This window comes from Harpia harpyja, chromosome 1 (genome assembly GCF_026419915.1).
Source record: "Harpia harpyja isolate bHarHar1 chromosome 1, bHarHar1 primary haplotype, whole genome shotgun sequence".
NCBI classification, from domain to species: Eukaryota; Metazoa; Chordata; class Aves; order Accipitriformes; family Accipitridae; genus Harpia; species Harpia harpyja.
Window position 1 is genome coordinate 31,288,265 of NC_068940.1, and position 12,708 is coordinate 31,300,972.

The window sequence follows — 12,708 nt, forward strand, 5'->3', positions numbered from 1 at the left end:
ACACAACAGAAATGGGGTGCGTGACCTGCAAAGCTGAGCATCGAGCTGGGAAGAGCGTGGTGATTTCTCTCCAGAGGCGCAGGGTCTTTAGCCACCGACTGCGACTGATTTCAGGAGATGGGGACCCCCCCCCCCCCGTTATGTCACCCTGAAGTGCAGTTCTCGATGTCCTGCAGAGCTCTGCGTCCCCGCAGCAGAGGCTCCGCTACAAAACCTTGTTTTGCCCGGGAGCATCCCAGCAAAATAAATTTCCTGGCCTTGTGGCTCTGTCTGTAACCCCAACTGATGCCTGTGCCCCTGTAGGAGTCGGAGTCGGTCAGAAAATCAGCATTGTCTCAACACTGTCATCAGGAACATGAACAGTACATTTCCTGACAATGGCCTGTTTGGAGCGCAGTGGCCGATCCCAAGAACGGAACGTGCGGTACAAGGCTCCTGGAAGGTACCTGGCTAGAGCCGGTAGACTGTCAAAAAGGATGGATTGCAACTGTTGCCATAACATCGATGAAGAAATCATGAACTTTAGATGAACTTTGCTTCATTATAATACTAAAACACACCTCCTGGTCGAAGGCTACCCGCCTCCAAGACTTACCACGCCTCGGACACTGACCCTGCGCCTGCGTGATAGCCTCGCTTGAGAAGGGCAGAGACTCCTGAGGCAGAGGTGGAGCAAGGTGTGTTACTAAGCATAAAAGATGACTCCTGAACAACGGAAGCTTGAAGCTTCCCCACCAAGGACCACGACGATCGACGACGCAGCATTAGCTGGACCCGGGACCGTTAGGACGTCTTGAGATCAGCGGTGGTAGCTATAACTTCTCTTTCTCCTCTCTCTAAACTTAACTTTACTTTTCTCCTTTCTTTCACCCATCTCTAACTATCACGTACCTCTTCACAGGCAATAAAATAAAGTTTTACTGTGTGATTATTGCTATCCCCTTTGGTGTTGGTCACCTTAATTTTGCACTTTTGAGATCGTAGCAAACGAACCATCACGAGTCCACCGAGTGGACCGTGACAGCCCCCCAGCTACCTGCACCGTCCCTGGGACTGCCCCAGCAGCCGCAGGCAGCGGTCAGGTTCCTTGCCTCGCCATCCACAGCGATCCTGCACGCTTTGGCGATAAAAAGCCCTGTATTAGGAAACACCAGGTGTTGCAGCAGTGACGTTTTTGGGAGAAACACCCAGGGAAAGCAGAGCTGTGCGTGGCCAGCTTGATGTCTGTGCTGGCATGAGCACCCGGGTGAGGCAGCGACCCGCTGAGCTGATTAATTGCCCCCATCGGTCCTTGCACGGGCTGGGACACTGAGTCAAGGAGCTGTGCGTGTTTGCACACACATGTGTAGGGACAGGTGGGCACGTGGCGTGGGAAGTCTTTCTGATCCCTCAAGCGGAGGCCTGTGTGTATGGTTCTATTCATTACGTAGCAGGTAAAAAATGAAGCAGCTGAGATGTAGCTTAACCAGGGAGAGCTCTGGAGGTGGGGGAGAAAGACATGCACAGTCAGTTTGAAAGATGCTTGAAAGGGAGTGAAACTTGCTGCTGGGCTTCCCTCCGAGGGCAGGTCCAATCTCTTTCTCTCTCTTTCTTTCTTTCCTTTGGTGCTGTGTTACTCCTCTGTGGCCAGAAGGCTGCAGGCATTTCAATTCTCTTCTTCAAGTCCTTGTTTCAAAAAGGGCCCAAAATATGTTTTCTTCTAAGACGCAGCAAAGGGGAAGCGCACAATGCAGCCATCTCTAAGCCTCTCTTCTCCTGTCTCAGGGAGAAAGGAATTCACCAAGCCCTAGAGCCTGACTCACTCGCTGTGTGAGCATGAATTAACCAGGAATGTTCGAGAATTATTCCTGAATAATTCATGAACCTGAATTAATCATGCATTTTCATGAATTATTCATGAATAACTCATGGAAATGCAAGGTTTATTCATGCTCCAAAAACCCAAGGCTTTTTTTCTTCTCTTCTGCTCTCTCTCCCTGTAAGAAACAGACCTGAAACAAGCTAAGGAAAAAAAAAAATGTATATGGAAAAATAACAGGAATAATAATGCTGAAAAAAAATGACCAGGAAAAAAAGAAAGCAAAGGATCTTTTTTTTTTTTTCTTTGCAGTGGGGACGGCAGGTGGGAGCTTTCTAAGCCAGACAAAGATGACCTGACAAGGAACTGTGGTGAAGGGACAAGCCCAAGGCAAAGAAGTGTCCGGTCACCTCCTCTCCTGGAGCAGCAGCTGAGATCTGGATAGACAGGAGACATTTTGCAAGACTCAACACCTGGAGCAGTGCTAACCAGGCAAGGACCGAGCTCTATTGCTATCAGGATTGTGATATCTTTCTCTCTCTTTCTTTCTTTCTGTGTTTGTGCATTTGTGTAGTTTTGTTGCATTCGTTAAGGTAAATGAGCAACTGGTAAGTGGGGCAGGAGGGAGCAGCAGCAGCTATGAAGATCGGTGTTTTTTCTTTAAATGTTACAGAAAGGAAAAACCCTCCAGAGAGCTTTTTGGGGCTGGGGTGGTTTGTCATTTGGAATACGGACCTCTTTAAATCAGAGCTGTGTTTCTGGGAGGGAGGGTTCTCAGCTCTGTGTTCATCCCAGTTTCTCGGTCTGTAACCTTCCCTGGGCTCAGGAGAGGGCTGGGAGCAGCCGCCTGCTGCAGAGCATCCCGCAGCGGGGAAGGCGATGCAGGGAGCCAGGCAGTTACCACACAGTTAATTTGTATATGGTGCTTCCTTATCAAAATAAACCCCAGAGTGTGTCTCGGCCAAGAGAAAAGGATCGGAGCGAGCCTGGCGTGAGGCTGTGCCAGCAAGGCAGGCTGGCAGGTCTGAGGAAAGTTATGATTTCTGCAAGGAGCTTTGCTGTAGCTGATGATGGTGGAGGGGGGGGAAGGAGAAAGTTCTCCAGGGTGAACTGAACCTCCCAAGTGAGAGGAACGAAAACCAGGCTTGGCTTTAATGGGGGTGTGGAGGCAAAACAAGAGACTGTAATAAATTGGGTCCTAGCTGCCTTTCCAGCCAGCTTGCTCCTGCTCCACCTCTCCTCTCCTTGCCCCAGCTCCCTCTCATCGGCTTTGGACACCGTGGCTGTTCTCCACGCGTTGCCCAGCACAAGGGCTCAGCCCCAGAACCCTTCTGCCAAATCCTGCTGCAGAGCAGAGCAGGATGGGGGGGGTGATGCTCTGCCAGGGCCCTTAGGAGCTCTGGCAGGTGGTCTCTGCTTGGTTTTGTCCCCATCCATGATGTGTTGGTTGAAATCTGGAAAGAAACCCTCCCTAAGCCCAGAAGCCCTTGGCTCCTCAGCTGTCTCTGTGCCTCAGGAGACTTTGAAAGTCACCGCTAGCCCAGCTGTTGTTTGATTGCTGAGCACTCCCATTTCTCCAGTGATTTAAGCCTGCAGCTCTAAGGGGAGAAACAGGGTGTCTCAGTGGGCAGAGCAGTGGGCCAGGACCCAGGAGACCAGCTCCTTACAGCTTTGCTACTTGGCTGCCTTAGATGTATCTTTCACTGGTCTGTGCCTCAGTTTCCCCATGTATAAAACAGGGATAATTTGCTGCCCTCCTTACGAAAGCATTTTGACGTTTATTGGAGAAAGTAACTGTATGGGCAAAGGAATGATCATTTCCTTGAATACACCTGGGTCTTTTCGAGTCTCTGCTCTGTATTGCCTTGATATCATACAAGCAATTTGCCTCCACTGCAGCAAATTGCTGTAGACCCACTAAAGTCAATTGAACTGGTTCATATGGGCAGAGGAATCAGCCTGTCTCTGCTTGGTGCTCTGCTCAAGGCATCCTGCATGAGAGCTGGTCCTACCCAGCACCAGGTGACACACGTCACAGCTGGAGCTGCAGTTCCTCTTCAAATTAAGCTGGGGCACACTAAAGGCACATGGAGCTGTGCCCAGGTCAGTCCTAGGACAACCTCCCAGGGAAGAGGTTTAGGACAAGGCAAGCACGGAAGGGCAGGAATGGGAAAGGAGAAAAAACTGGTAGAAAAGACGCAGGGACAAGTGTTTTATATTTGCAGGCTGCACCGCCTCAGGTAAAGCATCATTTTCTAATCCTCCCAACCATGGGAGAGCACAAAGCCGTGCTGTGACGCTCCCCTCCCGCTCGCCCCCTGCACCAGGTGGGCAGCCCCGATGTCGGCCAAGCTCTACGTCCTCATCAGCTGGCCCGACGGCAGCCGGGTGATCAACATTGAGAACATCAAGGAGCCCCGCAAGCCCTTCCACCTCTACATGGTGGGTGAGCAGGTGCTGGCCCGCTGCCCCGGCTTCAGTGGGCTCTACTGGGGGATGGTGGAAGGCATAAGTGGTGAGTGACGGCCTTCTGACTTGGGCTTTGCAATTTGGGGCTGCTTGGGAGCAACGTTTAGAGAATGAGTTCAATGCTGAAAAGTCCTCTCTTCCTGCAGAGCATAAAGATATTTTAGAGAAGAAGCTGCTGGAAGATAGACAGCTCCTGGAGAAGTTGAGTGAGTAGGGTCTTTTGAAGATTGCACCTTTCTACCTCCATTGGGCTTTTGGGGTGGGAGGATGCTGAGGCCATTGTAGTCCTGTCATATATTTCACAGTCCTACAATCAGGGTAAAAAGTACTGAACGGGTGGTGGGAGATGTACAGTGGGGTATCAATGTTGTGTATCTTGAGTATTCACCTTGCTTTCAGAAGAAGAACCGGCCATCCACAGTGTGATGCCACCCCAGCCAAAAAAATCCAGGAAAACCTTCCCAAAATGGACCCCGGGGAATGCATCCAGGAAATACCATGGCGACAGGACTTATCCTGCCAAGCCGCTGCTGAGGGTGGCCGAGGCCAGCCTGCCCCATGACATTGGCAGCTCCTCCATCATCAAGGAGAGATGTGCCCTGGGCAATGCAGCAGGAAGCCCCCGCTCACTGGCAGGGTCCCCCCACCCAGCCAGCGCCTTCACACCCCCATCCACCTTTGTCACCGTGGCCATGCCGGGGACTTCCCAGGGTGAAGAGGACAGGGCTGGTCCAGCTACCAGAGGTAATCCTGGCTGTAAATTAGGACATCGGCTTTTAGCTCTCTTCTACCTTGTTCCGAACGGCAGGTTGGGATAGGGACCCGCAGAGCTGCCAGGAGACCTCTGTTTTGCTCCAGGGCTGTCTGTGCTTTCTCCCAGGGCTACAAAGGTTAGAAATGAAATCTTCTGGTCCTTTCCACCTGGGAGATCTCCTCCAGGAGGGCCGTCTAAAGGGAGATGCCTGTGTGATAGCATATGCTATCTGCTCTACCAGGCACCACCTCTGTCTCCTGCACTAGCAGTTCTTTCCCCACAAGCCAAAAACCAATCTAGCCTGCCTGAATTACTGTGAAATACCCCAAAGCCTTGTGTCTCAATTAGTCAAACCTTCTCAGATTTGTGTATTTCCCTGCTTTTCAATCCACTACTACCTACGTTGAACGCACTTATAAAAATATGCCAGTGCATCATCTACCTGCTGACTAGCAGCAGTGTCCAGAGACGCATTGGCTCTGCTTGCCTTGCCCACTATGTCTTTTGTGATGGGAACAGAAGCCGCCCTTGAGATACCACCTTTTTCTAATAACAAAATCCCTGTTGTTCAATCCTGGAAAGCAAGTCTGGATCACTCTGTTTATGCAAAGCGAATAACGTGTTGCCATGCAATCTAGCAGGAACGCTTAGATAATCTGTTCTGGAGACAAAAGGATTCAGGACCTTTTCAACAGCTGGCCTCTTCAGCTTGTCTCCCATCCCTGCCTGTAGATTACGTTGCCCTGCCAGTGAAGAGGAAATCAGATGGCATCTTGTCCCAATGCCAGCAACACATCTTTCTGAACAGGTAACCCTTGAAAGCGCAGTGAGGACCCTGAGTGTTTCACACCAGATATATATTTATTTCATAGCGTGGGGTCTGTCCACTCTGTTTCCATGCCCTGGTGGTGCCCACTTGGAACTGATGTTAATGCAGGCATAAACACAAAGTGCAGAAGGTAATGGGAGTTTGTGTGGGTACCTCTATACTGCAGAGCAATTGAGTCCCTTGTGCTCTGGAGTCCTGATCCCCTGACCCCCCAATATCTGTGTGCTGGGGTGTCCTCTGCAAAGGGGGGTGCACAGGAGGTTGTCCACATGAAGAACCCTGTGGTTCCGGGGTGGTGAAACACTGGAACTTGTTGCCCAGAGAGGTGGTAGATGCCCCATCCCTGGACACATTCAAGGGCAGGTGGGACGGGGCTCTGAGCAACCTGATCTTGTCGAAGATGTCCGTGTTCCTTGCAGGGGGGTTGGACTAGGTGCCTTTTAAAGGTCCCTTCCAACCCAAACTATTCTATGATTCTAACCATTGCTATTTCCTCTCAGTCCATTTTATTCTTGCTGTAAATGAAAACAGAATTGAATTTGCTTTGAATTCCAACCTTTGAATTACAGATAATTCTCATCAGGAATTAATATGAATATGAACGTGAAGCTTCTTGTGGCAGTGCTTTTTAGCTTGCTTGTTTCTTCCAGCTGTGAAGATCGGAAGCTTGATGCTTTGCAAGAGACAGATGACTTCGAGAGAGTTCAGAAAAATTTTGGTCCTGGTGAAATGGAAAGGTAATTAGCAAAAGGCAGCACTTGTTCTTAAGTTTATTTTCCTTCTCACTACAAGAAAGAGCAGTGAGACCACAGCTGGGTGACAAAATGGTGCAATTTTAGAACCAAGAGCTGCTGAATCTCTATACAATCAGAGCCAGGTGTTTCCTTCTGATTATAGGGCTTGGAGTTAGAGATGCAAGAAGGCTCTAAAACAGTGCAGAAACCACAAAGTTCTTGCCTATAACAATCAAAATGACATCTATTGTGTTTGAACATGGTTGCGTGTTGCTTGCCTTATTGTCTGTTACTTTGATGGTAAGTATTCAGTGAAGAAGTAGCTGCTAGGGACAGTTTTTCTGCAAAGAAAATGGGTGCCAAAAAATCATGTTATAGTACTTGCATTGTCATTTCCCGCGTGTCTGTTGTTTCATACCACAAATATGTGCCTCCTGGGACTTGCAGGACAGGGCTCATATCTTTCCTTAAAACCGAAAAGAAAATTGAGCATCAAAGTCTCCACACATGCATGACAAGAAGGGGTTGAGGGTTAAACTCTGAACATTTCTGAGCTACTGAAAAGTCCAGACCATGTCATTCTTCTCTCCTACCTTGCTCCTCACCCAGATGTAGCTGGAAGGGCTGACACTCTGGCAGAGAACTTGTCCTGTCCCTGCTTGCAGGAGGCATGTAATCACTGCTCAAGTGGAGGTGAGGCCATGGTGTCTTCTTGCCATTACATGAGTAATTTTGATTTTTCAGGGCGGAGAGGATAGAGCAGCTGGAGAGGATGGTGTTGGACCTCCAACAGGATGTTCTCTCTCTGAAGAAGAAGGTGCAGAGACTGGAATCCCTGTCCTTCCAGGAGGAGCCCCACCGGCAACCGTGCGAGGTGGTGGAGCTCTTCAATGGCTACACCAAGGAACAGCTCAAAGAGACCATCCGGTTTGACCAGAAAATCAGCACTGCCTGCAAGACACTGCTCTACAAGCTCTTCACATCTGACTATATCCAGAGCCACTCCATCACGGGGCGGAGGGGCAATACTTTCCGAGAGGCGAAGCCCATGATGGATGAACGCTGCATCAAAATCATTAGGGTGCTGTTGAAACAGAAGTTTGGAGATCACCTCAGTGACACAGTGATCACGGAGAAGATACAAAACGTGCAGAAAGCCCTGAGGCAGAAGTTTAAGACGGAATGTCTCTGATGCATGGGGGCCTTGGTGTCCCTTCCTACCATGCTCATCGGTGTACCTGAGCAGCCCTCCCAGAAAAGACAAAGCTGATCTGCTGCTCTTCAGCTGATTCCACACAAGGAGCCAACCCAAGCGAACCGTGCGCTAAACACAACACAAACCTTTCACTGCCAAACCTCTGCCTGCATTAATCCAGCGGGAATTTTGCCCAGCTTGGCTGGGTTTTTGCACATCTGCTAGCATTTTACAAGTTCCTTTCCATCCGGTCTGTGTGCAAACCTCACTGCAGGGTGCGTGTAATGATCTCTGGGCCTCTTTGATGGACATGCTCGAGAGCTTGAGGGTTCCTGTTGGGTGCAAGTATGGGTCAGTAAGTCAGCTTTGTTCCACCTTGCAGTGGGTTAGGGAGAAAGATTGGCCCTGGGGCAGGGAGTCCAGCTGCAGATGGACTTTGTGTCACCCACCACGGCTTCTCTCTGCATGTCTGTGGTTGCCTCCTTCTGCCTGTGGGACAATATTTGCTCTCTTTGCTCCCAATGAATGTGTTTTACAATTTTCTGCAGTAACAGAAAAGCAGACTCGTTAAAACAACACCATAAAATATTCAGAGAAAGATAATTTCATTTTCCCCTCTGTTTTATTGTAGCTGCATGGAAGAAGTGTCTTCACTAACAAAAATCTGCTGAACAAGAGAAGAAGTGGTCACCCATGGAAATTACTTAACATTAATCTGGTTTTGAAAGGAAAATTATTTCCATGGAGAAATCCTGTACATTTTTATGACATAAGGTTGGGGGATGGAGCGCAAAATATGGCCTACTGTAGCTACACCTTTCCTTCAAAGATCAGACATATTATGAACACAGTCACTATAATTTAAATACAGTGTCTTTATCCTAGTTAAATTCTAGGTACAACCAGGGATTTTGCTGTGTGAGAGACTATAGAGAAGGGCTAGGAAGACAGGTCTTTTTCTAAATAGTTCGGAGCTGGATTTTGGGTGGGTTAAAAGTGGTTTTAACATTAAAAGAATAAGATGCTGACACCAGTCCACCTAATGGAAGTGCTGTAAAATACCAAGCATTCCCTTTTAAAGAGGCTTCTCAGACAAGAAATTGGTTTTCTAAGTTTAATTTTTAAATTATTCAGGAAAGGAAATGCCAGTTGTTTTGCATTAATGAAAACATTTGGTTTAATTTATATGTTTTGTTAGTTTTCAAGTATTTAATTTCTTCACAGCTACATGAGAAATAATAATCCAAAATAAATGTATTGAAAAACAAGGAGCTGTTTTGAAAGAAAAAAAAAAAAAAGGGAAATGTGTTATTTTCAGAATTTTCCTCCCCCTTTTGCCTTGTTTCTACTTGAAAACAAAATCATTAAAGTAGGGTTAATGCTATGAAGCATTTTGATTTTGGTGGGAGATATGCTTGCCAACATTTTTGGAACTATTTTCATCAGATGTGTTTAACAGTAATGCTAAATTGCTGTAGCCAATAACTTAAAGATATTCCTTCTGTTTTCCCAGTGCAAATGGTTTTCCTAACTCTCTATTATGCAAACATGCCAGTGACCATTTCTCATCTGTATGGGCCTTGACTTGAGCAGCAGCTGGAGGGGGTCTACTGTGATCACTTAGAGCCAAGAGTGCAGCCAGTCCTTGAAAATACACTCAAACTGAGCAGAACTGCCCCAAACCCTCCTCAATGCAGAAACACTCCTTAAAATACAGCTGCCTTGCCAGAAACATGTTACCTTCCCGCTGCAGGCAAGACCTTAGGTTGGTATCACCGCTCAAGGAAACACCCCAGGAGATGTTTTTAATGTTGACTTATCAAAGAGAAGATTGAGGAGGCACAAACAGCCTTATTCTGCAGGCACTTGCTTTGGCATCAGCCCTTGGGGCTTTCTCGCACCTTCCCTGAAGATTCTGCTTCTAATTTCCCCAGCGACGTTGCAGCCAGCAGCACGGCAGCAGGGAGGGATGGAGAGGATGGGTGCCTCAGACCCACCCCAGTGAGGGACCACCATCACCTCCTGCGTGGCCAAGACTGCATCCAAGCCATTTCCCTGGGCACACATTTTCGCCTTAATCTTCCCTCCCAGTGCTTCATCAGTTCCCTTGCCAAGTTGCAGCCTTGAAAGCCAGCTCACAAATGTTATTTATTAAAATACGTGCTGCTGCTGCCCTGCCTCACTGAGCTCCCTCCGACGAGCTGCAGATCATTACTGCAAAAGGAGGAAGAAAAAAGACCGAGAGGACAGACTTGCTGCAGGGAGCCATGGCTCCCGAAACGAGTCGTCTCTAATCAGCTCCTCGGGAAGCAGATGAGCCGAGTGACCTTTCTGCTTGAAAGGCCCTTTGGTGGCTCCGTCGGAGGTAAACTTCACAGCTTAACACGCTTTCTGATACTCAGCAAGCGCTTTCCAGATGCGGGGCCAGCGGCATGGGCTGATGGATGCTTCCCGGCTCCGTGCACAGCATAGCCACGGCATTAACGAGCCGATGCTCAGATGGGCCCTTCTCGGCTATAAAAGTTGTCCTTAGCTGCTCTCGAAGGCTTTGATATGGTGGAGAGGGCTGAAGAAAGGCAACGTGGGTGGCTTTTCGTTAAACTTCATTTTTAAGGTATTTGTGAACTGGAGGCAGCATTTCTAGGCTAATTGGGAGCACTCACAGACACCGACGATCAAACATCACTGTGAGGATGCCGATGCTCTCACCTCCGTGAACTCCAGCTCTGGTTAATCAGCCAGAGAAGATCATACAGTGGCTGAGATGTGGCATCCCTTCGGGGATGAAGGAGTCAGGGAAGATAGAGGAGGAGGAGGAGCGTTTATGCCAGAACCACTTCACTTGGGGCTGTTCAAAGCCCGTGTCTCTCTTTAAGTGACGAAGGGCAGCTCCACTGAATTGCATTAACCTCCCACTTTAAAAGAACTACTGGGAGAAGCTGGACAGGTCTTTCTGTTGAGCTGAATCGCTCAGTTGAACCCACAGCATCTTGTTAAGAACAACGCTCCTGTTCAGCTTCTGGGCCCCCTGGATGCAGGAGAAACGTGGGCAGCAAAAACTAGGGTCAAAACTCAGGGTGGTCTTCAAGGAGGTTTTGCGCTTGGTTCAAAAGCAAGCAGAAGTGGGACTTGTCAACCTTTGCAAATATAGGACGGGCATGAAACATCCAGTACTCTCTCCTTTCAGCAGGAACCAGAGCAGCAATGCTGTCCTCAGGAGTTTGCACGATTCAACCAGGGTGTGCAGCAACTGAGCAGGGACCTTACAGGGCTCTGGGGTTCTCTGAGGGTCCTTGGTCCCCAGCATCCCAAAACACTGCAATGGGGCACTGCCACCCACCACCCACCGTGTGGTTACACCTCTTTTGTTTCCTTAGGAACCAGCTGAAAGCTGTGTTGCATGGTGGCAGCAATGCTGCCAGCAATACACAGGTTTTTCAGGGAAAAATGGGAGCCTTCCCAGCCTTTACACTTCAGCTGGACCACAACATGAGGCTTCTATAATTTTCAGTTGCAGAGGTGCTGCTGACAGGACTGCTGACTTCATGTGGGGAAAAGAACCAGCCAAAACAGGAGGAAAATTCTCCGGTGTTTAACCCCATTTATTTCCCTTTTATTTCCTTGACTCTGCCAGGGGGATTCCAGCGCCCAGATTTTAATTTGCCCGTTTCTCGGCTTTTAAGAAACACAAATGGCTAAGTCTCTCAATGGCTGCAGGGTGTGCATCCCCTAGAAACTGTAAGGCATTAGTTTAATGAAAACATGCAAACTGTGAGTATCAGCTAAAGGAATAATCTTAAAACGTAACTAAATCCCTTCTTGGGTTTTAATCAAGGCTCACAAAGCCTGGCTGCCTTTACATGAGTCCCAGGCAGCCGCTGATGAGGCTGCGTGATGCTCCAAGCTTGCTGGACATGCTTGGAAAAAACCTTCTGATGCAGAATTAGTGGTGTAGCGGGTGGTGGAAGGGTCTTGTGCTTGTGGCTTCATCTGGTTTGAGATGCTCCATCACACAGCTGGAGGAACAGGGATGCGACCTATAGAGAGCTCAGCTGGGGGGTCAGTGAAATATTAAAAGGACAAGCCTTGGTCTGTGTGAGCTTGAAGCTGTGTGCCATTTCCTGCTGGCATTCAACACGCAAATACTCAGTGTCACGAGAAGATTTTTTTGTTCTTGTTCTGGTAAGTCTTTCTCTTATTTGGCTTCAAAAAGACAGTGAAAGAGAGAAAATGCATCTAGAGATGTGGCCCCAGAGCTATATGTGTGTACTATATTTGCACTTCTGGAATATTTTTTGACAAAAGTAATTTTTTTTATCATTTTACATTTTTCTTGAAAGCATCCCTGCATATTTTTTTGAGAGTGCATACACATACGTGATAGGTGTGAGACTATATCAGATTCTATAACTTTAAGCAATCTTTCATGTCTCTGCTTCAGTCACATATTCATTACACATAATTTTTACCAGTATTTCTCTGTCTGCAGTACATGATCACATTATTCTGACTCATATCTCTCTATCTCCCCCATCTATTCAGAGTCAAATGGAACTGGGGAGATAGTTATTAAAACACAGCAAGCATAGAAATAAAATTAACCATAGAACCAGTTCTCTGTGTGCTGAATACACTGAGGAAATAAAAGGGTCTTCCACTTCTAATAAAATCTGGATATGAATTGCCTCATAAGAGCTTAAATGAATTACATTCAGAGGCCAAAAAGAGAGAGCTCGGAGCCTGCCGACTGCAGGATGACTGCTCTTGTTGCCTTGATGTGCAGCACATTGAAACATGCTGCGAAAGCTTCAGAACCAGGTGTGAGGTTCTGCTCAGAAGGTGAGCTTCAGCACTTGATGAAGCACTTGAGTCACAGGTCCGCAGGTGGTTAAAGCCTCTCCCAATGAAATATTAATTTCATTGAGGTTG

At 48.0% G+C, this 12,708-nt stretch overlaps 1 protein-coding gene across 1 annotated transcript; it reads left to right on the forward strand.

Moving 5' to 3' along the window:
• Positions 1-4,035: 4,035 nt before the first annotated feature.
• LOC128140825 (uncharacterized) lies at positions 4,036-12,429 on the forward strand. Its single transcript, XM_052785182.1, has 6 exons — positions 4,036-4,313; positions 4,414-4,473; positions 4,667-5,011; positions 5,754-5,829; positions 6,501-6,587; positions 7,329-12,429. The coding sequence occupies exons 1-6, from the start codon at positions 4,139-4,141 to the stop codon at positions 7,774-7,776; spliced, it is 1,191 nt and encodes a 396-aa protein (XP_052641142.1). The 5' UTR covers positions 4,036-4,138; the 3' UTR covers positions 7,777-12,429.
• The last annotated feature ends 279 nt before the right edge of the window (positions 12,430-12,708 follow it).